This window comes from Lentinus tigrinus (genome assembly GCF_003813185.1).
Source record: "Lentinus tigrinus ALCF2SS1-7 unplaced genomic scaffold L226scaffold_2, whole genome shotgun sequence".
Taxonomy (NCBI): Eukaryota; Fungi; Basidiomycota; class Agaricomycetes; order Polyporales; family Polyporaceae; genus Lentinus; species Lentinus tigrinus.
In genome coordinates, this window is record NW_027137911.1 from 920,696 (window position 1) to 944,499 (window position 23,804).

A 23,804-nucleotide genomic window follows, 5' to 3' on the forward strand; every position below is an offset into this window, starting at 1 on the left:
AGTTCCCAAGGGGGCCACTCTGACTCATGCTAGGTACTTCTTCAACTTCTGCAGACGATCCGCCGCACGCCTCAAGGTGTCAACGTCCTTGCAGAAGGCGAACCTGGCGTAACTTTCGCCAATCGAAGTGTGCTCTTCGCAGTAGAACTAGAGACAGTTGAGAAACGTGCAATGCGTGCGGGCAGCCCGGGCATGACGTGCTCACCTCGCTGACAGGGATTGAAGAGACTCCGATTTCCATTGCGATGAACCAGCATGCTCTGATGACACAATTGCGATTGAGTCGGTGCAGTCACATATCAGCAAGGACAACTACTCACTTGAAGTCACGGCCGCGACCGAGCACGCTCTCCGGGAAAGGGTAGTCTTCCGGCCACTTCACGTTGGATATATCCTATCGCGAATTAGGTGCGTCAGCATGCAGGGTGCACGATAGCCGGACGGACCGGCAGGAGAGTACGAATGCTTTACTACCACTCACCAACAGAACGAAGTAACTGCCTTGCGGGTTCGTGTAGTTCATGCCCATCTTATCAAACGCATCTGTCAGGATATTGCGGCGCTCAGCGTATTCCTCGCACTGCTTCTTGAGGAAGCCGCGCTTCTTCGCTTGCTCGAGGCCGACCGCCGACGCTTCCTGGAGGGGCGAATTGCTGCAGAACACGATACGTGTGGTGGCAGCGAGCGTCGGCGTGATGATAGAAGCGGGCCCGATGAGCCAGCCAACGCGCCACCCCGTAGCTGCGAACATCTCTGGGACAGGCGTATGTCAGCCATAGTTCGCTCCGGCGAGACCGGGTGCGCTCGTGACGTACTGCCTGCAGAGCCTACGGTAACCGTGCGGTCCCACATTCCAGGAAGGGTTGCAATCCGGACGTGCTCGTTGTCATCGAACACGAGCGAGTCATACTACATCAGAACAGAATTCGTCAGCGCTCCGCATGCATGCTCTGATCGCTGTCAGAGTGGGGGTAAGTACTCACGACTTCGTCAGACATGACAAGCAGGTTGAATTCTTCCGCGATCGCGGCAATCTTCTCGAGCTCGTCTCTTGTGAACACCTTCCCAACGGGGTTATGGGGCGTGTTGACAATGATCATCTTCGTTCGCGGTGTGACGGCACGGCTTCATCGTGACGCATAAGACATCAATTCACTCATCTGTCAGATAGACATACCGAAGTTCGTCAAAGTCGATGGACCACTCGCGACTGTTGTGTTTGCCATGACTAGGAGGATGCAGGGGCACGTAGACGGGTACACCGCCATTGAAGGTAACTGACGGGAGGTACTGATCGAAGAAGGGCTCGAACATGATAACCTCATCACCCTGTTCCAGGAATGCAACGAAGACAGAGTATTGTCCTGTGGCGCTCGAGGATGAGACGGATCGCCATCAGCAGAGAGAGACACGCGGACGGACCTTCGTTAGCACCACTGGTGATGAGTATCTCCGAGTCGACATCGAGCTTCCTCCCAAACTCCGGTTCGTAATGAGCTTTTAGGGCCTCGCGAAGGCGAAGACGACCCTTGGGGTGGGAGTAATGGTTGGTCGCTACTGAGTTTAAGGCTTCTTCTGCAGCGCTCTTCACCCACTCCGGAGGCGCGAAGTTCATATACCCCTGGCCGAGGTTGATACAATCGGACGGAAGATTAGCAGCGCTTGGGTCAAGCCAGTGAGTACGTGATTCAATGGGGTGACTGACTTGGCATACTCACTTGAAGATGGACCAGACATCCTGAGCCAGTGCTCTACCCTCCCTCAGCCTCGACGAGAACGGGATCAGGTTGGACCTGTCCTTTGTCTGAACGCCATTGGTTCCGTTGGTGGTCTTTTCTGTGGCGGAGGAAGACATGTTGTGGGCTGTCGTGTGCGACGTACGAGTCAGGGTGCAAGGTGCAAAAATTCGGAATCGTCCTGAACGCGGGGGAACTGATTGAGGCCGAGTCAGAGAAATTCGCGATAGCCCGGAGAGCCTATATAGCCGCAAGCAAGCTGTCCGGCGACAGAGGGTCATTCGTACGCAGGAGAGCTGGCCGCTCACTCTAAATCGCTCAATCCCCCCAGGACATCGCGTAAGCGTTCCGTCAGCGTCGCGCTCCTATCCTGGCTGTTTGCATTCGCCGCCGCGGAGTGCGGCACTACCCCGTCCAACCCGCCCTCAAGCTGATCATGTGCTTGGCGACGCAGTTCAGTCTGCTACTCGGAAATATGGTAATGTGGTGGGGGCTGAAACGGCGGCGTTCGATGGCAAAGTCTCAGATGACCGCCGCGCTTGGGGCTCGGTTTCGGAGAGTACGCGGCGACTGCGGGTTCTCGTGAAGCTTGATAAGGGCCAGAGGCCGCAGACCAGGGGTCTAAGACGTGGCAAACAACGGGGACGGGTATTATTGGGGGAGTAGAGGAAGCTGGAGGGTGCGAGCCACTGGCGAACCCAACTGAACCGCAGAGCCTGGCCGACTGCATTATGGGCGGCTAGTACACGTCGCGGCTATGAGGCAAAGAAGGTTACCGGATCCGCTTCGTTTGCCTCCGGTCCACGACCATCCACGACTTTCAACGCCTCTTCGCCGCTGTCGCAGAGCGTGCAATGATCTACATGTGCTGCAATCAACTCAACCTTGTGCTATCGCTCTGCTCCATGTGCCATGACATGAAGACCGTCAGTCACTAGTCATTGCCGGTCGCGCATCTCTTTCCCGCGTTCAACGGACCGCCCAAGTAATGCACAACATGTCTATGTCCTTTAACCTGGAAGGCAGTGATAGCGGACTGTCATACGAGAGTCAGCTCCATGAAAAATATCATCCCACCCTGATACTAGGCCCAAATGCGGATGGTGATGCCTTTCCAGGTTACCTCGCGCCGTAGCTCCCAAGCCTACTGCGATCCCATACGAATCGGAACCCTCCACTTCGAGAATTACCAGTATGCAAGGCTCATTTTCCCCTCGACAAGATCTGACCTGGTTCCCCAATCGGTACGGTGCCAGCTTGCTCTCAACATCAAACATCTGACGACTGTTATTCTGTCGACAGTGTCCGTTTACCATAACAACGTCGGCGCACAGTACTACAGCTCCCGCTGCGCCCTGCACTGACGTCGTTCCACATGTCAACAGCAACGTTCGCCCCTCCAGCAAACAGTTGCGGTCCCGACTCTCTCGCGGCCCTCGGAAGACCCGTGTGCATCCACACAGAACGACATAACTTACGACGTGCTTCTGGCTCGAGACGACCGGTACAAGTTGCATCAAAAAGTAACTTTGGAATCCACGCGTAGGCAATGCCGTACGTCGTTATCGTTTTTCCACCGATGTCGGCCGCCCACTCAAAGTTGCTCTTTACTCCTTCTCATCACATACGTTCACGTGTTGGTTATTAGATACTTCGCATCTGTAGCATATCTTTGCTTCTCTGTTGTACCATTGGCTGAAGATGTGGCCACCGAACCGGGACGCAGCTTCGTTTGTCTCCGGGCCGAACCTTAACCGTCCACATACCGACACTACGCCGCGTAGGCGCAATTGGGCGAAGCTCGGCTACAGAGTCTCGTCCTCGAGATCACGCCTCGAACATCATTCCGCAACCCCTTCCTCGTCCAATAGACCTGCCCCACAAACTAATGTATTGCCCCGAGCATTTGGAGATAATTACCCCGGATTTTCAAGAGCCGCCGTCGAGGTTCTGTTCTTGGTACGCTCAGCCGTATCTCAACGCTCGATGACCTCAGCTCTTGACCTGCCTCATATGCTGTAAATAGGTACAACAGGTCCGCGCGGTGCCTGTCAACTATCACGCGGGCGTGTCGGCCTTTCCATCCACACCTTAGAGTCCACGGATGCAAGACATGGTAGTTAACTTGTGTCGCGCCTCATATAAATACTATGGGTTTCGTCATGACCTCAGCAGGAGACCTACGACCTCTCGACATAGCATCGTACTCGCTCACGATGTCCTTGCCAGCCCTCGTCCCGCGTCTCAACATTCGCGCCTACCAGCCCACCGCGGCGGACAAGGCCCTCAAGGCGACTCAGCAGAAGAAGGCCATCAAGGAGTTGTGGTTGCTCATCACAGCAATCATCGCCTTCCTGCTGCTCGTTCGAGTCCTCCGCTTCATTCTTGCCTCCCTCCTCGGTCTCCGCAGTTCGGTGTCGGCAGCGAGCACGCCGACCGAGAAGACCGAGAAGAATTGTCCCGAACTCGCCCTACCTGGGAGGACTGGAAGGGCATCGTGGAGACGCATTCCAGCAGCTCTCGCCTCCGGGTTCAGGATCGTTGCCTTCCGGGCACAGGTTCCCCTCGGCGTTGGCACAGCGTCCATCGCCGAGCTCTTCTTCATCTGTGGTTACATTGCGACTATGCTGAGCCTCACCTTGACCAACAGTGAGTTTATCCTACATCGCTTCTCCAGGGCAGTGCTCATAAAATACCTGTTCGTAGCCAAAGATCTTCAATACTGGTTCTTCGAGGACAGGGCAGCACATCTCGCGTCCTGCCAGCTTCCGTTTATCGTCGCCCTAGCAGGAAAGAACAACATCATTTCTTGTAAGGGCACTCGAAGGTTTTAGGGTGCAACGGTCAATTGATGCCTCATTGACAGGGCTTACGGGCATTGGACACGAAAAGGTCAGCTTGTCTTTCACGGTTCGACGTTCTACATATTGACTGGCCACCATTTAGCTTAACGTGCTACATCGCGCTGCCGCAAGGACATGTCTCATCCTCTTGTGGATTCATGCCCTGAGCCGTGCTATCTCGGGGTATGTCTCTTGAACCTCATTGCCGATTCCACGGAGTACTGAGCGAGGCCATTCCATAGCCTTTCCGAGAAGTTTGACTTCAGTCACGGATGGATGCGATGGGGCGCTACCGGATTGGTCGCGTTCACGCTGGCAACCATCCTGTCGGTCCGCTTCATCCGCAACGCGTTCTTCGAGTTCTTCCTTCTCACCCACATCCTCCTCGTAGGGTAAGTGCCTCGTGTAACGTATTCGCAATTGATTGCTCACGCCGTCTCGGACACGCGTAGCATCTTCATCATCGGCGGATATCTCCATGCGCGCGAAGTCGAGTACGTTCTCTCCCACCCCGGTCTCGCATGACTTGAGTGTCATCGCGGGGTCTATTGGATTTACGAGCATCGTGTCACCTAACCTTGTCTCGCGTGCTCTGTGCAGGTACGGGAACTACTTCTGGCCTGCCTTGGTCGTCTGGGCGTTCGACCGAGTCTTGCGCACCGCGCGCCTCATCTGGAACAACAGGGGCAAGGGTGGCACGACACATGAGTATGGCTCGGCGATTGTTGAGCTTGTCTCTTCCGACACCATCCGCATGACCCTCCGTCGGAAGATGAACTGGCTCCCAGGTCAGCACGCGTATGTCATCCTCCCGACGGTCAGCGATCTGCCCACAGAAGCACACCCGTTCACGATTGCGAGTATCCCGAAGGCACTCGACGGCTCGGACGGGGCCAGTGAGAAGGACGTGGTCTTCCTTGTTCGGGGCCGCTCCGGTTTTACTGGACGCCTCAGACAACACGTTTCCCGCAATGGCATTTGCCGGGTTCCTGCATTCGTCGACGGGCCATATGGTTGTCCCCCAGATTTGACAGGCTTCGCAACGTGCATCTTGGTGGCCGGTATGCCCTCCACAACCTCTTTGCTACCGACTATCGACTGACCCTGACGTAGGTGGCTCTGGTGTTTCGTACACGCTCCCTCTGCTGCTGAACCTTGTGCAGTGCGTATCTCGTCTGGTATCCGTGTCATCCCCATTCAGTACTTATCCGAACCTCTTCCTAGCAATGCGCGCGCAGGAAACTCCGTGGTGCACCGCGTGATATTTGTGTGGGCTGTGCGCGAGTCAGGTAAACTTCGTCGTTCATTTCTTTCTGTTTGACATTCACACGCGGGCAATCGCAGACCACCTCGGCTGGATCTCCAAGACACTCTCCGAGGCCCTCGCAGCTGCACAATCGACCTCGCTCGCAGTAGAGCCGACTGTGTACATCACGGGTCCCACCTGCGCGATTCCGGAGATTACGCGTGCGGCGTCTGCCTCGTCAGATGGCTCCTCCACTCCGTCCGAGGTGGGCGACGGCGACAAGGAGTTGCCGCTGTACTCGTTCCTGAAGATTATCCATGGGCGTCCGAGCATCCGTCGCATTCTCCAAGAGGGCATCGATGGCTGCACTGGTCCCGTCTCCGTCGATGGTGAGTGATGCCTGCCGAGAAGACTGTCGGAAGTGCTGACTCTGGTCTCTAGTCTCTGGGCCGTCTTCCCTTACGAAATCAGTGTCCCACATGCTTGCCTCCAAGTTGACCAGCCCGGCGAGTGTGCTTAAGGGCGCACCTTCCGTGACTCTGCACGTCGAAACGTTCGGCATGTCGAAGTGAGCGGATGAGGTTGAATCTTGATCAGACATGTGGACATGTTATGATGCCTTCTGTCTTTGGAATGGTTTTGAATTTGCGTAGAACGGCCTTTGGCCATGTACCGATAACTTGTATCCATGGCATATGTAGACTTCACCCCTCCAACGTCATAAAATGCATTCGACCTCCTGAGCGTTCGCGGTTACCGAGACCAGCCAAGCAGGCGCCGTTCATTATCATCGAGGGTCATGTGATCATGCCCTCATACGCGAACTTTTTGCCGCACGATGCCTCGCGGAGGAGGCCTTCGAGCTCGCCTCCCTGAACGGCCCTCGCTGTCTTCCGTGCTATGAGCGGCGGCTTCCTTGCACCTGGCCACCACCTCACCACCATTCAAGAGTGAGTCATGCTTTGCCACGATTTCCGCGCACTTCCCATGTAATCTCGCGTTCTCAAACCCGCGTGTACAGAGTCAACAGTTCCACCCCGTCACCTGTTTCGAATTCGCCACCCATGCACGACGACTCGGACGAAGAAGAGTTTGTTTATCCCGGGTTTTCAGACACCCACTCTCCTGCACCTGAGCCCGAACAGGAGTCGATTACCCAACCTACGCCACGACGCGCAGGTACCCCTACACCTGAGCCACTTGTGCAGGCTCAGCCACCGCAATCACTTGCACCCTCGAAGGCCCACCCCTCACCCGCACAGCTCGAAGCCCTGCATGCGGCTGCAGCATCTGGAGACCTCCGCCGCGTCCAGACGGAGTTCAGGAAGGCCGTGCGCGCGGATGACGTGGAGCCATTCGAGCTTGCGAACGATGCATCGCCCAGGACCGGCCTGACCGCACTGCACGCGGCCGCGAGCAGGGGCTGGCTGGATATCGTGAAGTGGCGTGCGTGTTTCTTCGTTTCGATGCTACCTTCCATGTGTCTGAACGGCGTCCGGTTGTGAAGTCGTGGAGGAGTGCGGTGCCATTCCTGATATCGAGGACAAGGAGGGCGAGGTAGGCCCGTGTGCTGCTGCTATTTCGATACCGTGAGTATTCCGTTGACGCGTCATACGCCAGACCGCGCTGCACAAGGCGGCCCTCAACGGACATTTGCCTATCATTGCGTACCTGCTCCCGGAGAAGGCGGACGTACATGCCAAGGACGCGGACGGATGGACCGCTCTCCACAACGCGTGTTCCAAGGTGTGTGCTATCTCGACCGTGACCGCGTATGAAGGCACGTGCTGAAGTACTACAAGGGTTATCTTGACATTGTGCGCTGGCTTTGTGAAAGCGGAGGTGCGACGTCCGAGATTGATGGAGCCCCTGGCGTCGACGTGCGAAGCAAGGGCGGCTGGACGCCGCTGAGTAAGTCCGTCTTCATTTCCGACCGTGTGTTTGCTTAACGGTCACTCCAATTGTTCAGTGAATGCTGCATCGAAGGGACACTTGCCTATCGTTCTGTACCTGCTGAACAAGCAACAAGCTGATCCTCTCGTGAGGAATAACTGGGGAGAGACTGCATACGACGTAGCTGCCGCCGTGTTTGAAGTCTGGATATGCGAGGCGAGTCCCCCTACCCACGCGAACGTTGAAGTGTCAGTAAAGATTCAACCCACTCTCAGGTGCTTCAACGATTCGAGTCGGAGAAGTGGCGTGATTCCGGCGTTCCATACAATCCTCTCGGCGTACACACGACTGTTCCTCTAGTTCTGTACGAGAACCAACGATTGGACGTGCGCCTGAAGACCTTGGCAGTATCAGGCGGTCGCCCCAAATTCTCAGCATCAGGACTTGGACGACGCGGCAGACAGCCACCGTTTGAATTGGTCTTGCCCGCCCCGAGTGAGGCGACGGGTAAGAGGGTCGGAGCATGGCGCAGCGATGTTCAGCTTCCTCTTCGTGAGGACCCATTCACTCTGCCCAAGCCCGGATCATCACGAGAAGGAGCGGAACGGAGTCATTTCTGGCTGTGAGTCCATGCGAGAGACATTCTAACCAAGCGATGTTAATGATGCTTTCCGCAGATCCGATTGGACATTAGATGTCACCCCTCCCGGCGTCGATGCTCAGGAAGGGTGGCAGTATGCCCATTCATTTGCTGACCCTGACGATCAGTGGGTGTCTGAGCCGCCACCGCAACTCGAACGTCTCCTCAGTGGGAGCGGTGCCGTTGGTCTTGGGCTTGGTGGCAGTAGCCGCAGCAGGAGCAGCAGCCATGGAAGCACGAGCACTGTATCTCACAGTCCGCAGGCATGGGTGCGTCGCCGAAGATGGGTGCGCGTGATGCGGCGGAGACTCGATATACCCCCGTTGCCCTACCTCCTGCCAGATGGCGGCATGTACCATCTGGCGGATGGACAGTTGATACCCTACGTTGAGAACGAGGAGAGCGACTTCGGTGGTAGCGAAGGACAGGAGCTCAGCGCCATGCCAAGCTCTGGATACTCCTCGCAGGATTACGTGGCAAGGGCGAGGTATCTGGTGGGCACATCTCATCCAGATGACGGAGACATGAGCTCCGCTCTGGAGGCTCGTCGGATGATCGCAAAGCTTGAACGAGCTACTACCGAGCTACGCCAAGGGCTTCTCAGTGAGTTGTGCCTCCGATTCACCCCAAAATTATACGCTCAACATATTACAGGCGATGACGATACCGAACGCAAGATACAAGCGGAAGTGCTGCTCAACGCCTATAACCGTGAACTTGAGAGACGAAGACTCGCAGCCGGCGCTCAGGGGCTCCTCATATCTGGTGACGGTAGGCATGTCTTCTTTGAGCCGGATTCGTGTAAGCTGACGACTTGCTACACAGACGAGATTGACTTGGACGATGACGAGGACGACGAGGAGTTCCACTATCCAGGCGCCTCTCCTCCAGGAACCGCGCGTCCTCCGTCACTGCGGTCGACTACAACGGACTACTTCAACCGGTCGTTTGGCTCAAGCTCTAGCCGTCCGACAGATCTGACGCCACACCTGTCGCAAGCTCCGGAGTTCCGCGTACCCACTCACGAAGCACCACAGAAGGTCCTCGCACCTCGTTGGGCGGCTCATCAGGTTCATGCCACCTGGGAGCGGGACGAAACTGTGTCACAGTGTCGAGACTGCCAACGCCGTTTCACCTTCCTCAACCGCAGAGTAAGCATGTTCTGCTTTATCGTTGGACACACACGCTGATTGATGTTGGCGTTTCACAGCATGTGAGTCAGACTCCTATGTGTAGTGCAACTAACATTGAGTATCATATCTCTAGCACTGTCGGCGATGTGGACGCATATTCTGCGACCGCTGCTCATCGTATAGGGCGCTCCTTGACCCATCTGATATCGTCCACGATCCCACCTTCCCAGAAGCCCCTCCTGTCGCGTCCCAGCAGCGCGTCTGTCGCAATTGCTACGAGGAAGTCACCGCCACCGTGCCCAGTGGGCTCTCAGTATCACGAACTAATTCCATGGAGCGCATATTTATCGACCAGAGGCGGCTGAACGTGCCCAGCCCGACTCGGGCACAGTCAAGCTCCCAGCTGAGCGACCTTGCCGAGTGTGTTGCTTTGCCATATAGTCAGTGGATGCAGAGCTGACCCTGCGCTAGATGCCCAGTCTGCAATATCTCCCTGTCAGATTTGGGACCTCCTAATGCGCAAGAAGGACATGTGAAGAACTGTCTGGAAGGCGGTACAGGCACCGTGCCTCAGACGGCCAAGTATCTTGTGTACAAGCTTCCCGAGGAGAGTGCTCTCATCGGCACGGAGTGTGAGTCTGATTATAGCGTCGTCCTGAGACTCTGAACTCAATCGTGTTTCAGGCGTTATATGTCTGGAGGAGTTCGTCAAGGGATCTACTGTCGCACGGCTCAGCTGTCTGTGCAGCTTCCACAACGGTAGGCCCCTCGGTTGCGCTCGTCCGGTTATGTCACTTACTAGGCCTGTTCCAGCTTGCTTGTCGTCTTGGTTGCAGCGGGGAAGGAGCTGCCCGGTACACGCACGTTGACCAATCGGTTACTTTCGCTCTTCTGATTCACGCCACGCCTATTACCAGTATGTATGCTATCGTTCGAACTATGCGCGTCCTGGATATGTTCTACTGCTACACATTAATCGTTACATCCTCGGATAAGATACACCGCTGTGATACAGTCTATTCTTCCCGCGGGATGGCCCACGGGATCCTTGCCTCGTCGATACGGATGATACTGGATAGATCTTCGTAGTCGGGCTCCACAATGTCTTGCCCCTTTACCCCATCTTCTTGGTCGTCTTCGTCAAACCATGACGGTCGGCCCTCCTCGTCTTCTTCATCCTCTTCGTCGTCGTCGTCGTCTTCGAGATCTGAGTCTGTCGGTTTGTATGTCCTGATAGAAGTGGATTAGGCTTGCACAACACGAGTAGACCGAAGGCACTCACAAGAACGCAAGCATCCGCGCATCCTTCTCGGCTCGCGTGAGGTGCTCTCCTGATATCATCTCCCCGCGTCGCCTTCGCCTATCCATGACCTTTGCCTTGTGCTCCTGTTCGCGCCGGAACGTCTCTTGCAGGATCTTCGCCGCTTCGTCGGATGACATACCGCCGGCCTGAGGCGCATCCCCGCCATGCGCGGCGTTCTGTTGCAGCGTTCGCCCCCGCATGAATACAAAACCCTTCGACAACGAAGAAGACGTGACACGTACCCATCGCGCGAGTGCACGCTGCTTTGCGCCAATGGGGCGAGGCTCCTCTTGTGGCGGGGGCGGCGGGTTCGGGCTGGGGTCAACGTTCATCGAGTCGTCTTCCTGGATCCTCGTGTGCTCCAACTGTGATCGGATGCCCTCCACCCCGACCTCACCCAGCCTCGCCCTGATAGCAGCTTGCTCGTCCTCAAGCTGCCTGATGAAAGTAGAACTGGATGTAGACCTGTATTCCGATGAACGGAGGAAAGGTGGGAGAGGAGGCTGGAAATCACGACATGCTCTCTTTCGGATACGGAGCGGGCAGGGTAGACTCACGTCTCGGCTAGGATGCGTGCATTGTGTTGGTATCGTTCTTCGAGTTCGGCGGGAGAGAGACTGGTTACGGCGGGATTGGCGCGGCGATCCTTGACACCGTCCGGTTTCGGAGGGCGGCGCATGAACGACGGAATGTCCCCGTTCGTCTGTCTTCGGGTGCGAGTGGGTGAGCGTGTAGGTGAATGCATAGTGTCAAGTTGTGTTGCGTTGTCGCGGTAGCGTGTAGAGAATGGACGTGTTCAGGATGTAGACGGAGCGGAAGAAATAGAGGTTCTTATATAGGGATCGGAGGGCAAGTTGTGCTAGTTTGGGCTGATCAGCATCTGTACGTACGCGGGACTTCGCAGCAGAGTCACGCCCCACAAAGCTCGCTTTTAGGAAGTGCGGTTTCGCAATTGCGGCACACGGCGCAGTACAATTCATATCACCTCACTATGCTACAAGCCGACACAAGTACATATGCGTATGCATGACTCGGAGGCGCACAATACATCAGGGAACAAACATACAATCCAGAACAAGCACCTATGTAAGAACAGTAGCAGTACATTGCATTCGATAGCGATCAGACAAACGGTTGTTCTTTCACTTCCTACATAAACATGTCACGCTGACGCAGCAGGTTAGTGATGACGCTGCGGTGCAGAAGAAGATAGTGACTCACAGAACCGGGCGGGGGGAAGTCGTCGAAGTCAGGGTCTTGTCCGCCAAATGGACCTCCTCCACGTCTCGGCATGCCCCCGCGACCGGGGAAGGGAGCACCTGGACCAATTCCAGGGCCGACAGGATCGAATCTGGCACCTGGAGGTGCCCCTAGAGGAGGGAGGTACCCGTCCCCACCCCAAGGACCTTGGCCACCCGGTCCTCTACCTTGCATGCCTGGACCGAAGATTGGATGGTCGGGGCCAACGAACATGCCGTCGCCCCCGTTGTCGGGGAACAGAGAAGGAGGGGCAAATGGATTGCTAGGAAAGGGGTCGCGATCACGTCTACCAATCTCGAGAGGGTTGGACGGCGGTTGGATGTTAGCGCCACGCGGTGGGTTAGGCGGTGCCTCCGGACGTGGGGGTTCCTCAAGCTGGACTCTTGCAGGAACAGCTGACTCCGACTCCCGGAGCCGGCTGGGGCCAGAGTCGGACTCCGTATGCTCAGTGTAAGCTTCCTTGGGCAAACCCGGAATGAGCTCTCGCATGGTCGTGAGCTTGAACCGGGTAACGAAGTCATCCAGACGATTCGTCGAGATGAAACCGTCGACAAGCGAAGGACGGTCAGAGGCATCCATATCATGAGGGAAGAACGACGGCGACGTGAAGTCATTCACAGGGATATCCAAAGTAGCAGTTTTCTCACCCTGGAATGATTGTGTAAGTCCATTTGACATGAGAGACGAGTGGAGGCTGCATACCTGCGTCGCAATGGAGTTGATGAGCAGGCGATTGCCCATCTTGACAATTTTCACGAGCAACTCCTGGTCACTCTGCTCGTGCTTGTACCTGAACGTGTAACTGCCAGGACCATGATGATTCCATTCCTCGGGAAGTACATCGTTATCGTAGGTGCGCGACGGGGCGTCCTCGTCGACTGCGGCAAGATGGAAGCCAAGAACAACGAAAGCTGTGTGGACTAAGGCAGCAATCGCATCCTGTGAAGAGCTGAGCTGCTTCTTCCCAGGAGGAAGTTTCGTAGGTAATGTCTCGAGCAGGAGAGGAGTGTCGAGGATGTGGAAGGACATCGTGGTCGGGGAGAGAGTCAATGTCCCGAGGGCGCTTACATCGGGCGTAAGTAAGTAATACATACGCAATCCGTCTGAATTGGGAAATGACCAAGCGATGACAAACAAAAAGAGCGCCTGTGCGCTCTGGTACGGCATGAGTGCTTCTGCCCGGTGGACGTTCAGACTTCTACCTCCACTCACTCCGTCATGGCCAGAAGAGACCGTTCCTATTCCCCAGACTCACCAAATAAGAGGGTAAGGCCGTCTCACCGCTCTTCACCACGGTCTCCGTCGCCGACCAGGCGCAACGCCCAAAGGCCCATTAGATCGAGGTACGACGACGACAGGGATCGGGATCGGGACCGCGACCGCGACGGCTACCACAGGGATCGTGATAGGGAGAGGGAGCGGGACAGGGACAGGGAACGTGAGAGGGACAGGGAGCGCGAGCGGGACAGGGACAGAGACAGAGACAGAGATAGGTATCGGGACGACCGACGCCGCGACTACCGTGATGACAGGCGCGACGACCGCCGTCGGTCCCGCTCACGAGACCGCCGCGATAGGGACCGTCCTGCATCACCCCCTCGAGGACCACCCCCAGCGGAGCGCAAACCTGCAACGCCCCCCGTAGAGGATGAGAAGTTGAAGGCAAAGAGGGCGAGGTTAGAGGCGTGGAAGAAGGAGCGGGACGCAAAGAAAGCTTTGGACGAGGCCAAGGCAAAGGCCATGGCACTGGCTGGAAAGTCCGCCGCAGGTGAGCAAATCTATGACTGTCCTTCAATTCATGATTTCACACCACTTGATCCTCTATAGTCGCCCCAGTGGCCAACGGTACTGCAGGCTCTCAGCTGAACCGGTCTGCTTTGGGTACTCTGGGATTGAAGGGCCTGCCTTTGAAGCCGGAGCTACTGAAGACCTCGAAGTCTGCTGCTGTCTTCGATGACTCCGTCGAGACGAAACACAAGTTGCAGACCCTAGACCTCCCTGAGGTCGACATGACAATGGCCGATAGTCAGTCGAACATTGGCGATCTCGAAGCCGACGACGATGACGACAATGCCGCCGCTCCTGCCAAGGCCGCAGACACCATGGATGAGGACGACGAGATCGACCCTCTGGAGGCGTTCATGAGTGGCGTCAAGGAGGAGGTGAAGAAGGTCAATCTCGAGGACATGAAGAAGCTGAAAGCGAACGGTGGCCTTGGAGTTCGCTTAGACGAGCGCGACGTCGACGATGGAGACGAAGAGACCCCTGGACCGGATGAGCTCGATGCAACCGATCTCAATCCGGAGGACATCCTTGCCCTCGCTGCGAAGAAGGCGAAGAAGAAGGATCTCGCTGCGGTCGACCACTCACGCATAGCATACGAACCGTTCCGCAAGGAGTTCTACATCGCACCGCCGGATATCGCTGAAATGACTGACGAGGAAGCTGAGCTCCTGCGTCTGGAGCTTGACGGCATTAAGATTCGTGGAGTTGACTGCCCTCGTCCAGTGACCAAATGGAGTCATTTTGGTCTTCCTGCAAGCTGGTACGTTTTGACCCTTTGCCCTCCACTTGGTTTGTGCTTACCACAGTCTAGTCTGGAGGTCATCAAGAAGCTCAACTACACTGCTCCTACACCAATCCAAGCCCAGGCCATTCCCGCTATCATGTCCGGTCGAGACGTTATCGGTGTGGCCAAGACGGGTTCGGGCAAGACCATTGCCTTCTTGCTCCCCATGTTCCGGCACATCAAAGACCAGCGACCACTCGAGCAAATGGAAGGACCTGTCGCAGTCGTCATGACTCCTACTCGCGAGTTGGCCGTGCAAATTCATAGGGAGTGTAAGCCATTCCTCCGAGTCCTCGGTCTTCGAGTGAGTGCTACTACTTTGCTCACATGACTTGCTGTCTGATCCATCCATGCAGGCTGTCTGTGCTTATGGTGGTTCCCCAATCAAGGACCAGATCGCTGAGATGAAGAAGGGGGCAGAGATAATCGTCTGCACACCAGGGCGGATGATCGACCTCCTGACTGCGAATTCGGGTCGCGTAACTAATCTCAAGCGCGTCACGTATCTTGTTCTGGACGAGGCTGACCGCATGTTCGACATGGGTTTCGAGCCGCAGGTCATGAAAATCGTGAACAATATCCGACCGGATCGTCAGACTGTCCTCTTCTCCGCGACATTCCCACGTCAGATGGACTCCCTCGCGCGCAAAATCCTGAAGAAGCCTCTCGAGATCACCGTTGGAGGTCGGTCAGTCGTGGCCGCCGAGATCGAGCAGATTGTTGAGGTCCGGGAAGAAGAGACGAAGTTCAACCGCCTCCTCGAGATCCTCGGACAGACGTACAACGAGGACCCGGAAGGTCGCACGCTCATCTTCGTTGATAGGCAAGAGGCTGCGGACAATCTTCTCCGCGAACTTATGCGCAAAGGCTACCTCTGTATGTCGCTCCACGGCGGTAAGGATCAGGTCGACCGTGACTCAACTATCGCGGACTTCAAGTCTGGCGTCGTCCCCATCGTCATCGCCACTTCCGTCGCTGCTCGTGGTCTCGATGTCAAGCAGCTCAAACTTGTCATTAACTACGACGCGCCGAACCATATGGAGGACTACGTCCATCGCGCCGGCCGTACAGGTCGTGCGGGCAACAAGGGGACATGCGTGACGTTCATCACGCCGGAGCAGGACAGGTATTCAGTTGATATCTATCGCGCGTTGCAGGCTAGTAACGCTGCTGTGCCGAAGGAGCTTGAAGAGCTTGCCAATGGTGAGTCGTGCGTAGCGTACGGTTAGTTTATGATGCTGACGACTGCACAGGCTTCCTTGAGAAAGTCAAGTCTGGTAAGGCGAAGGCCGCCGGCTCTGGCTTCGGAGGCAAAGGTCTTGACCGGCTCGACCAAGAGCGTGATGCCAAGGAGAAGGCGGAGCGTAAGGCTTACGGCGAACCCGAAGAGGAGAAGGCAGCGACCACGGAGACTGCAGCCGCCGAGACCAAGGCTCCGCAGGACGACATGACCTTCGGCAACTTCAAGGTCGAAGTCAAGCGTGGCCCTGCTCCAGACTCCTCCAAGGGTCTGTTGGGCGTAGCAGGTGCTGCTGCTCAGGCCAGACGCCTTGCACAGGCGAAAGAGGAGGAGAAGCTCCAGAACTCGCTGCGCCAGGCGCAGGAGGACGCCGAGCGGGCGGGCAAGGACACTGTAGCGCACAAGCAGGCGTTGAGTGTGGTGGCGAAGCTCAACGCTCAGCTGCGGGCGCATAAGCTTGTCGCGCAATCGCAGATCCAGCACGAGGAACTGACCAGCAAGCGGACTGCCATCGACGCGACGGAGTTCCATGCCATCATTCCTATCAACGACTACCCGCAGAAGGCCAGGTGGCGCGTTACCAACAAGGAGACCATGGTCCAGGTATGTGCTTTCATCGTTGTTATGTCTTATCTGCGTTGGGGTTACTCACATGGCTCGCTTCTAGCTCATCGATATGACTGGCGCTTCAGTGACAAACAAAGGTGCGTCCACATGCTGGATACTACACAAGGTCAGGATGCCTCACATTATTCTGATACAGGTATCTACTACGAGCCCGGGAAGGAGCCTCCGCCGGAAGGTCCGCCCAAGTTGCACCTCCTCATCGAGTCCAACGAGGAGTGGAGGGTGAGCGTTATGATTCTTCGAAGGTCCCGGGACAGTCACTCACATGCGCTCCTAGGTGGAACAAGCGGTCCGGGAGATCAAACGGCTGCTCGTCGAGGCATCAGCCGCGGCACTGCAAGCCGAGATGCGGAATCCCACTGCGACCGCTGGTCGTTACAGCGTCGTGTAAGGCTTCGCATTGTCAGGACTCGGGACGATGTCGATATTTGTCCAGAGCGTTTGGTACATACATTTTTGCTCATCTGTTGAGTAGCCTCGTTTTACTGAGATCTGGATCTGCGTGCCTTGGGGTGGATAGGTCCCGATGCGGTAAGTTGGTCCCACAGCCACAGTTGTTATTTGCGGTCTCTGTTGCGAGGGAACATTCCTAGACTTGAGCAGAAAGTTCTCGACACTGCCTGCAGCACTACCTAGAGTACCTCCAAGTAGGATGCAAGCCTCAAACTTGCCACACAGACGGGGCTCAGGACTTTGGTTTGGGTTACGTTGCTATGGGTTGCAGCACTGCTGTATCTGGCATGGGATCTATGTCTGTGATCTCGAATGCAGGCCGGACTTATTGCCGGGCGACAATCAGTGCGAACGAGACGGCTTTCGCCTGTATCTGCTGACGTTGTGGGGTCAAGGGTTGTTCCCATTCATTCACGTCTGTACTCTACTGATCTTTGGAAAGCATGGTTGACGGTATGGAACAGTGTGCACCGTGCAACAGATTCTCATAGTCATTATTTACTAAGCCAGGCGAGCTGCTACGGCTGCAAAGTCGTGCAGAATTCAGAGATCATTCATATTGATGGGTATACATTATGTTGGTAGTTTCCCGGCCGGAGAATAGTCTTTCCGTTACAAATCGTAGATGACAGTCGAGTACATCCCCGCTGTGTGGGGAAGCAGCGATACTTATAGGTAGGCCGTGGCGGGAAAGTCTGCCCTTGCCCTCCCTCCCAGTGCCTGCACCGCCGTCTTTTCTTGCCCTTTCTCGTCTCAATGTCTGAGAACGACCAAGGCAGCGTGGCACTCGTCAATGCGGAGCCGCTCAAGGCGTCCCGGACCCCGACTATTTCTTCTGGCACCCATGTTCCATCGCCCGAGCAGGTTGACCCAAATTGTGACGTGATTGAGAAGTCCAAGGAGAACAATGTCTTGCATGGAGGAGAGGGGCAGTCGGCTTTCCCTGAGGACAAGAAGGTGCGAAGCTGCCAGTGATCGGGAGTTTGTGGGCGGTCGTAGGTGCTGAACGTGCGATCGGTGGACATGCAATGGACCTGTAGGAGGAGGCTCTGGAGAACTTGGAAGATGATTGGCAGCATGACCCTGCAAACCCCAGAAACTGGCCTACTCGCAAGAAGTGGCTTATGACCTCCATCGTGAGTGCCATGATGAATTTCATCTGCCGTACCATGAACAACCAGTTTGCAGGTCTCATTATACACTTTCGTCACCCCCCTTGGCTCATCTATGATGGCGCCCGCTTTGCCATCTATCGCAGAGCACTATGGCATCACGAGCGAGACAGTAGCAGCGGCCACACTGAGTGTCTTCTTAGTTACATTCGCCATAGGACCACTCTTTCTAGCCCCTATATCTGAGATCTATGGTCGTTCTTGGGTATGTGATACCTCCGCCATTGAGGGTGTTGTACGAAGCGTAAGCTTAATACCCTTGCAGGTTCTCCACATTGGCAACCTACTGTTCCTGGCATTTAGCTTCGGGTGCGCTTATTCGCCGACTACCGGTTCCCTAATCGGTTTCCGAGTGTTGTGTAAGGTTCACCTCTTATTGGCACTCAGCAGCAACTCATTGAATTATTCGCAGCTGGTTTCGCCGGAAGCGCACCGATCGCATGCGGTGGTGGGTCCATAAGTGACCTGTTCTCGGAGAGAGAGAGAGCATCCGCCATGGCCATCTACTCTCTTGGTCCCCTCCTCGGTCCTGTCATCGGTCCAGTGGCAGGCGGTTTCATTGCCCAGACGATTGGATTCAAGTACATTTTTGTCGTCGTGGGCGGCCTCTGCGCGATTGCCGCCGTGATCGGTATCCCGCTCTTGCGTGAGACGTATCATCCGGTGATTCGTCTCCGACGAGCAAAGAAGGCGACCGATCCGGAGGCAGCCGCCAAATTGCACCCCCACCTCATCGAGGAGCATGGGAGCAAGCTGCACCGACTCTGGGTCGACATGACTCGGCCGTTCATCCTGTTGACGAGGAGCATTATTTGCTTCCTGCTGAGCGCGTACATGGCACTGTGAGTTCCGTTAGGACATTCCACTTCGTGGATTAACCGCTAACCCCGATGAATAGGATGTATGGTGCGCAGCAACATTGCTTGTCCCCGACCCCCCGGGCATACTAACTGACAACTCGCTGTAGGTATCTACTACCTCATGTTCGCTATTTTCCCAGGTGAGTCAAACCTGGAGCCGTCGCGTGTCCTGTGATCTGATACTGACGGGGCGGAATAGATATTTTTACTGGCATCTACGGATTCAGTCTCGGCGTAGGCGGTCTCGCGTATATCGGTCTTGGTGTTGGGTTCTTTGCCGCGACGCTCTTCGGTGCTTGGGTAGGCGATTTGGTCTACGGAAACGTACGTTGTCATGGACTGCAATCTTTTTGGGGGTTCTCATTCCGAGTGCTTGGCCCACAGTTGGTCAAGAAGAATGGCGGCAAGGGCAAGCCTGAGTTCCGAATTCCTGCCTTGGTTTTCGGCTCCCTGTTTGTACCCGTTGGTATCTTGTACGTTGGATTCTTGTGCTTCGGAACTTCGTCTCGTGGACTCATCTCATCGACAGCTGGTATGGATGGTCCGCTCAAGCACGCATTCACTGGATCATGCCCATCATTGGGACAGGTATCTTCGGCTTCGGAATGATGACGACATTGTAAGTGGATGCGGCTTCAACGCACTCAACGGTCGGACCATCCTGACAAACTGTTTCACCACAGCCTCCCTATCCAATTGTATCTCGTCGACACCTTCACATATGCCGCGAGCGCACTGGCTGCAGCGTCGGTCTTCCGGTCAATGCTGGGCTTCGCGTTCCCGCTCTTCGGCTCTCAGATGTTCGCAAAGCTTGGTCTCGGCGGAGGTAACTCGCTCCTTGCTGGACTGGCCATCGCCCTCGGTATTCCATTCCCGGTCTGGCTATGGTTCTACGGCGAAAAGATGCGAGCCAACAGCTCTCTGGCGCGGTGAACGATACCACATGCACTGCTACTGCGGTGCCGTTCGACGCAGCTCACGAAAGGCAAAAGCAGGGGTAGGAGCGATGAGTTCTCGCCAGCTGCTTCATCTGCCACTCCACGATTCATAGACAGTACTGCACCGACTTTAACGTCTTTCTGCATCATTATATGACTTCACGATGTACGGGTCGTCGTTTACCTTTATTAGGCTCGTCGACACTCCGTAATGTAACTATACATACCTATATCCCCATGGACACAGGCACAGTCGGTCGGCGGCTGTATACCACGGTAGTACCTGTGAGCAGAGTCCAGACTTGTAGCAATGATTTCGTGATATTATCCAGGCATTGAAGTGTATATACTACACTTAGAAGTTCAGCGAGTTACACTCACATGTGAACAAACCTTCTAAGGAATTATGCAGGGGCCCAACGGTTCCATAGTAGCTGGTGGTTACTTTCGGTGGCAGTTGGGCGCTCTTCGATCATGACCGCGTCGATCAGAAGCGCCCATAAGCAGCTCTGCCTCCGACGTCCACCATGTCGAGCTCTACGTATGTCTCAATGTCTTTGCAAACCCCTGCTACATGCTCACACACCTGCGCAGAGTGTCTCTGTATCTCGACCCCCAAATCCGGGATTGGGTGCTCTTCCCCATCACCGTGGTCATGGTGCGTCATACAGCCTCCACACGCATGCATGTGCCATAACCTATAGTGCAGATCCTGGTGGGCATACTGCGGCACTACATCGTCCTTCTCCTCCAGTCTGCCCCTAAGAAACTCCCCAGAAACGCCATCCGAGAACAGTACGTCCCCTGCGCCGTCCGCTTCCACATACTCCCTCACGCACGCGCCGCGTAACGCAGACGCGCTCTCATCCGCTCGCAAATCCTCCGCGCGACGTCTGCAAACTCCCCACTGCCCCCGACGTACTACAAGGCAATCTCTCAATATCTCTCGCATGCGTTCGCCGAGGGAACGTACCTCAAGGATGGTCCGCCGAAAGCTGACGCACCTGCGAGTGCACCGCCGAACCCCCTCACCGACCCGGCTGCAATGGACGGCATGATGGCGGGCATGAAGACGCAGATGGTTATGATGGTTCCGCAGATGGTCATCATGGGATGGATCAACTTTTTCTTCCAGGGTTTTGTACTCAGTGAGTCCCCCTGCCTCTTTCACATACATCCCATTTCCTTCTACCGCAGCTGCGCGTATTTCTTCCATCGTGTTTCCATGCTTTTGAGTGCCTGAGTGCAGGCCATCCCCCTGTCACTCGCGCGGGCGCGACGTGCGAGAACGTGTGGAAGAACCTCGTGCCTCGACAGCATGACCTGCTGGCCGGGTGTATAGTACATGCTATACTCAAGGCACCCAGTTCACGAGCCGTTCAGTGCCAGCGCGCAGCACATATTGCGCCACCATCCGAGATTGTAGCAGAAGTCCCACCGTCCGAACGGCTTCATGTGCCGCGACCGACGTTATGAGTTCAGAATACACTCTCCGCCCAGGGTCTTCTGGTGTCTCCGCTGGCTGGCTTCTTCCGCCTCCGTCTTCCCTTCCTGTCATAGTCCATGCGCGAACTTCCGCCTCCGGGCTCGCTGCCGCTGCTCACGTCCATGTGATCGTCCCTCTGATGCCCGTTTCTCACCACATTCCGCATTACAGTCAAGCTGCCGTTCCCGCTCACGCTGGGCTTCAAGAGCATGCTCCAGCGTGGCGTAGAAACACCCGACATGGATGTGCGGTGGGTATCGTCGCTGTCGTGGTACTTCCTCAACTTCTTCGGCCTGAACGGGCTGTACCGGCTCATTCTCGGCGGAGAGAACTGTGCGTGTCATTTATCCTATATCACTGCGAATCCGCCGCTGAAGGAGCTGTGCCCCGCTTCTCGACCTTCTGTTCGCGGTTGCGCTATCAGCTGCCGACTCTTCGCGGGATATGACCACGCCGTTTGCGGCTGCTGCCGCAGCGGCGCCCCAGCCTGGCCAGGCGCAGGATTACAACAAATTGTTCAAGGCCGAGCGGGATAACCTCGAGTTTTCGGAAGGGCTGCACTCGTGGATAGCAAAAGACGTTGACGCGAGGATATTGAGAAAGTATGGCAGACTACCTGCTGAGGCGAAGTAGCGCGCACTGCTGAGAGAGCGACGCAAGTTATCCATAATGATATACCATACATTCACGGTCTACAACAGCGGAAACATCATTACAGGTCGTACAGCTTCGGGACAAGGTCCTTCCTTCCTTCCTCAAGACAGACCTGCTTACGAGAGGGTCGCCTTGTCAATACAACGTTCGTGTGTGATATCGGTAGGCACTGGGCATGCCTGCCTGCCTACTTACGGAAGCACAACGCACCCGGACGATCGATGCCTGCAGGCTACTATACGAGCCCATCATATAGTGAGAGCGCCTGCGGTAGAGATGATTGGTTCGGGCTGCATGACATCAGAATGCGGCTTACGCACCTGCACGATCGTCGGGTCGCGTTTGCTGCCCTCCACGAACTCGTCATACGTGAGCTTGGCGTCCTTGTCCCTGTCCATATCGCTGAAGATTTTGTCCACCCGCTGAAATGGAGAGAACGGCATTCGCATTAATGACGAACCAACGACAAGGCTTCTAGAACGCGATGCGCACCTTCTCTGGGGTGTCTTCGTCCACGGGGAGCTTCACCATCTGACCGGTCATCTTGTATATCGACTGGACGATCTGGAGCATCTCCTGATAGGTGATGAAGCCGTCTCCGTCGATGTCATATAGCTGGAACGCCCCTAGTGCACGCGCTCAGGTCAGCGGCGCGCGGGGAAACGGGCAGGTTTACGTGACGCGAAGGCGAGAACGGTGGGGACTAGGCTGGGGAGGGGGCAGAACGCGGGCTTACATTTGAGCTTCTCGTCTAACCTTCCGCGGGAGGTGACGCTGAGCGCGCAGATGAACTCTTTGAAGTCGATGGTGCCGTTCTTGTTCTCGTCAAAGACGTTGAAGACGTAGTCGGCGAAGTCGCCGGGGTCGCCGAAGGGGAAGAACTGCTTGTATATTCGGCCGAACTCGGCCTTGTCGAGCTGGCCGGAGGGGCAGTCTTTGAGGAAGCCCTTGTACCTGGGACAACGGCACGCGGAAAGAACGGAAGGGAGGGCAGGGCGGTGAGCCACGGGAAAGATGCATCATCGCGATCGGGGCGCGCTGCGTACCACTGTTGTAGTTCTCGCTTATCGACTGGAGGGCAGCATGTCTTGTGAGTGTCACGGCTTGAGCGATGGAACACACGCACAGTAGGTGTGTTTCTGGAGATCGGCGAGTTGTTCTGGAGAGAGCTTGCTCTGCGACTTGCCCATGGCACGCGAGGGATTCGAGCAGCAGCGGGGGCAGTTCTAGCGATGCTGGCGGAAGCGGGCAAAGAGGGAGACCACAGAGAGGGTGACAGAGGCGGAGAGCGAGGCGGAGCGGGTAAGTGCAGGTAAGTACGCTGTATATCGTGCTAAGTGGTGGACAGCCTAGATTCGCAGAGGCGGTGAACGACGCGCCAAGCGCCGGGCGCGTCATGGGCGATAAGTCCAAGGCCCACCACAAGACCCCAAGTGTGCTCCCGCGCCCGTCCTTGTCCTTGTCCAAGGACAACGCAGACGAGGACAACGCCTGCCAAGCCAGCAGCGCCCCGCCCCTGGCAGCGGCCCCAGCCTGCCCGACGCAGCGCAAGGCGGGTGCGAGGGCCGGGCTGCGCAGACAGGGATTATTTTGCGCGATAAGTGATATGCAAGGGAAATGCGGGTGATGGTACGGCTGGGAGGAGAGGCATGCTGCTGCCTCGAGGCGGGGACGACAGAGAAAGGAAGCACGCTGGACAGAGGGCTGCGTAGAACCACCATTTGCGAGCATAGTGCAGCCATGCAAGCCAG

The 23,804-nt window shown here is 56.1% G+C and overlaps 12 protein-coding genes across 12 annotated transcripts; 6 read left to right on the forward strand and 6 right to left on the reverse strand.

Moving 5' to 3' along the window:
• Positions 1 to 24: 24 nt before the first annotated feature.
• L226DRAFT_565795 (PLP-dependent transferase) lies at positions 25 to 1,855 on the reverse strand (the record flags this gene model as incomplete). Its single annotated transcript, XM_067683833.1, has 9 exons — positions 25 to 147; positions 206 to 260; positions 321 to 394; positions 482 to 753; positions 816 to 909; positions 984 to 1,125; positions 1,178 to 1,364; positions 1,423 to 1,661; positions 1,719 to 1,855. The coding sequence occupies 9 exons, from the start codon at positions 1,853 to 1,855 to the stop codon at positions 25 to 27; spliced, it is 1,323 nt and encodes a 440-aa protein (XP_067541549.1).
• A 253-nt stretch (positions 1,856 to 2,108) lies between these two features.
• Positions 2,109 to 2,606, reverse strand: L226DRAFT_125752 (uncharacterized protein). The gene has a single exon (XM_067672229.1). The coding sequence runs from the start codon at positions 2,464 to 2,466 to the stop codon at positions 2,200 to 2,202; it is 267 nt and encodes an 88-aa protein (XP_067541550.1). The 5' UTR covers positions 2,467 to 2,606; the 3' UTR covers positions 2,109 to 2,199.
• On the reverse strand, positions 2,607 to 3,298 carry L226DRAFT_125751 (uncharacterized protein). Its single transcript, XM_067672228.1, has one exon. The coding sequence runs from the start codon at positions 3,251 to 3,253 to the stop codon at positions 2,747 to 2,749; it is 507 nt and encodes a 168-aa protein (XP_067541551.1). The 5' UTR covers positions 3,254 to 3,298; the 3' UTR covers positions 2,607 to 2,746.
• Positions 3,299 to 3,952: 654 nt separating this feature from the next.
• Positions 3,953 to 6,397, forward strand: L226DRAFT_452394 (uncharacterized protein; the record flags this gene model as incomplete). The annotated part of the gene is made up of 11 exons (XM_067675059.1): positions 3,953 to 4,385; positions 4,443 to 4,547; positions 4,603 to 4,628; positions 4,683 to 4,762; positions 4,822 to 4,971; positions 5,032 to 5,073; positions 5,180 to 5,640; positions 5,693 to 5,741; positions 5,804 to 5,868; positions 5,924 to 6,214; positions 6,267 to 6,397. The coding sequence occupies 11 exons, from the start codon at positions 3,953 to 3,955 to the stop codon at positions 6,395 to 6,397; spliced, it is 1,833 nt and encodes a 610-aa protein (XP_067541552.1).
• Positions 6,398 to 6,889: 492 nt separating this feature from the next.
• Positions 6,890 to 10,360, forward strand: L226DRAFT_542233 (uncharacterized protein; the record flags this gene model as incomplete). The annotated part of the gene is made up of 10 exons (XM_067682115.1): positions 6,890 to 7,271; positions 7,795 to 7,934; positions 7,994 to 8,340; positions 8,396 to 8,961; positions 9,013 to 9,129; positions 9,184 to 9,509; positions 9,625 to 9,911; positions 9,963 to 10,123; positions 10,176 to 10,250; positions 10,305 to 10,360. 10 exons carry the CDS (start codon positions 6,890 to 6,892, stop codon positions 10,358 to 10,360), a joined length of 2,457 nt encoding a protein of 818 aa, XP_067541553.1.
• Positions 10,361 to 10,366: 6 nt separating this feature from the next.
• On the reverse strand, positions 10,367 to 11,676 carry L226DRAFT_529428 (uncharacterized protein). The gene is made up of 4 exons (XM_067679601.1): positions 11,352 to 11,676; positions 11,037 to 11,259; positions 10,774 to 10,970; positions 10,367 to 10,721 (listed from the first exon to the last, which is right to left on the reverse strand). The coding sequence occupies exons 1-4, from the start codon at positions 11,537 to 11,539 to the stop codon at positions 10,508 to 10,510; spliced, it is 822 nt and encodes a 273-aa protein (XP_067541554.1). The 5' UTR covers positions 11,540 to 11,676; the 3' UTR covers positions 10,367 to 10,507.
• On the forward strand, positions 11,357 to 11,883 carry L226DRAFT_125940 (uncharacterized protein). Its single transcript, XM_067672230.1, has one exon. The coding sequence runs from the start codon at positions 11,534 to 11,536 to the stop codon at positions 11,822 to 11,824; it is 291 nt and encodes a 96-aa protein (XP_067541555.1). The 5' UTR covers positions 11,357 to 11,533; the 3' UTR covers positions 11,825 to 11,883.
• On the reverse strand, positions 11,733 to 13,103 carry L226DRAFT_477143 (uncharacterized protein). The gene is made up of 3 exons (XM_067676737.1): positions 12,757 to 13,103; positions 12,016 to 12,702; positions 11,733 to 11,961 (listed from the first exon to the last, which is right to left on the reverse strand). Exons 1-3 carry the CDS (start codon positions 13,081 to 13,083, stop codon positions 11,944 to 11,946), a joined length of 1,032 nt encoding a protein of 343 aa, XP_067541556.1. The 5' UTR covers positions 13,084 to 13,103; the 3' UTR covers positions 11,733 to 11,943.
• Positions 13,104 to 14,063: 960 nt separating this feature from the next.
• Positions 14,064 to 16,881, forward strand: L226DRAFT_452533 (P-loop containing nucleoside triphosphate hydrolase protein; the record flags this gene model as incomplete). The annotated part of the gene is made up of 7 exons (XM_067675069.1): positions 14,064 to 14,599; positions 14,651 to 14,927; positions 14,980 to 15,826; positions 15,877 to 16,466; positions 16,531 to 16,567; positions 16,627 to 16,712; positions 16,768 to 16,881. 7 exons carry the CDS (start codon positions 14,064 to 14,066, stop codon positions 16,879 to 16,881), a joined length of 2,487 nt encoding a protein of 828 aa, XP_067541557.1.
• An 818-nt stretch (positions 16,882 to 17,699) lies between these two features.
• L226DRAFT_498873 (multidrug resistance protein 4) lies at positions 17,700 to 20,249 on the forward strand (the record flags this gene model as incomplete). The annotated part of the gene is made up of 11 exons (XM_067677691.1): positions 17,700 to 17,900; positions 17,984 to 18,079; positions 18,132 to 18,320; positions 18,381 to 18,474; positions 18,528 to 18,957; positions 19,014 to 19,021; positions 19,083 to 19,115; positions 19,175 to 19,299; positions 19,360 to 19,448; positions 19,505 to 19,594; positions 19,659 to 20,249. The coding sequence occupies 11 exons, from the start codon at positions 17,700 to 17,702 to the stop codon at positions 19,906 to 19,908; spliced, it is 1,605 nt and encodes a 534-aa protein (XP_067541558.1). The 3' UTR covers positions 19,909 to 20,249.
• A 173-nt stretch (positions 20,250 to 20,422) lies between these two features.
• L226DRAFT_529434 (uncharacterized protein) lies at positions 20,423 to 22,135 on the forward strand. The gene is made up of 6 exons (XM_067679602.1): positions 20,423 to 20,454; positions 20,508 to 20,571; positions 20,623 to 20,708; positions 20,769 to 21,061; positions 21,571 to 21,732; positions 21,824 to 22,135. The coding sequence occupies exons 1-6, from the start codon at positions 20,441 to 20,443 to the stop codon at positions 22,030 to 22,032; spliced, it is 828 nt and encodes a 275-aa protein (XP_067541559.1). The 5' UTR covers positions 20,423 to 20,440; the 3' UTR covers positions 22,033 to 22,135.
• Positions 22,040 to 23,324, reverse strand: L226DRAFT_529437 (EF-hand). The gene is made up of 6 exons (XM_067679603.1): positions 23,180 to 23,324; positions 23,100 to 23,124; positions 22,790 to 23,007; positions 22,546 to 22,679; positions 22,374 to 22,475; positions 22,040 to 22,318 (listed from the first exon to the last, which is right to left on the reverse strand). Exons 1-6 carry the CDS (start codon positions 23,241 to 23,243, stop codon positions 22,289 to 22,291), a joined length of 573 nt encoding a protein of 190 aa, XP_067541560.1. The 5' UTR covers positions 23,244 to 23,324; the 3' UTR covers positions 22,040 to 22,288.
• Positions 23,325 to 23,804: the final 480 nt, after the last annotated feature.

Bases quoted from the DNA above. Each gene is read 5' to 3' on its own strand.
- L226DRAFT_125752 (XM_067672229.1), bottom strand. From the start codon at position 2,466: ATGCAGTCGGCCAGGCTCTGCGGTTCAGTTGGGTTCGCCAGTGGCTCG.
- L226DRAFT_125751 (XM_067672228.1), bottom strand. From the start codon at position 3,253: ATGCAACTTGTACCGGTCGTCTCGAGCCAGAAGCACGTCGTAAGTTAT.
- L226DRAFT_125940 (XM_067672230.1), top strand. From the start codon at position 11,534: ATGCATAGTGTCAAGTTGTGTTGCGTTGTCGCGGTAGCGTGTAGAGAA.
- L226DRAFT_529428 (XM_067679601.1), bottom strand. From the start codon at position 11,539: ATGCATTCACCTACACGCTCACCCACTCGCACCCGAAGACAGACGAAC. The intron at 11,260-11,351 runs GTGAGTCTACCC...ATCGGAATACAG, and splicing joins GCACGCATCCTAGCCGAGAC to GTCTACATCCAGTTCTACTT. The intron at 10,722-10,773 runs GTGAGTGCCTTC...CACTTCTATCAG, and splicing joins GCGCGGATGCTTGCGTTCTT to GACATACAAACCGACAGACT.
- L226DRAFT_477143 (XM_067676737.1), bottom strand. From the start codon at position 13,083: ATGTCCTTCCACATCCTCGACACTCCTCTCCTGCTCGAGACATTACCT. The intron at 12,703-12,756 runs GTATGCAGCCTC...CAATCATTCCAG, and splicing joins TCAACTCCATTGCGACGCAG to GGTGAGAAAACTGCTACTTT.
- L226DRAFT_529434 (XM_067679602.1), top strand. The intron at 20,572-20,622 runs GTGCGTCATACA...CCTATAGTGCAG, and splicing joins TCCCCATCACCGTGGTCATG to ATCCTGGTGGGCATACTGCG. The intron at 21,733-21,823 runs GTGCGTGTCATT...TTGCGCTATCAG, and splicing joins CATTCTCGGCGGAGAGAACT to CTGCCGACTCTTCGCGGGAT.
- L226DRAFT_529437 (XM_067679603.1), bottom strand. From the start codon at position 23,243: ATGGGCAAGTCGCAGAGCAAGCTCTCTCCAGAACAACTCGCCGATCTC. The intron at 23,125-23,179 runs GTGCGTGTGTTC...GCTGCCCTCCAG, and splicing joins TCTCCAGAAACACACCTACT to TCGATAAGCGAGAACTACAA. The intron at 22,319-22,373 runs GTGCGTAAGCCG...TCTCTACCGCAG, and splicing joins GCGACCCGACGATCGTGCAG to GCGCTCTCACTATATGATGG.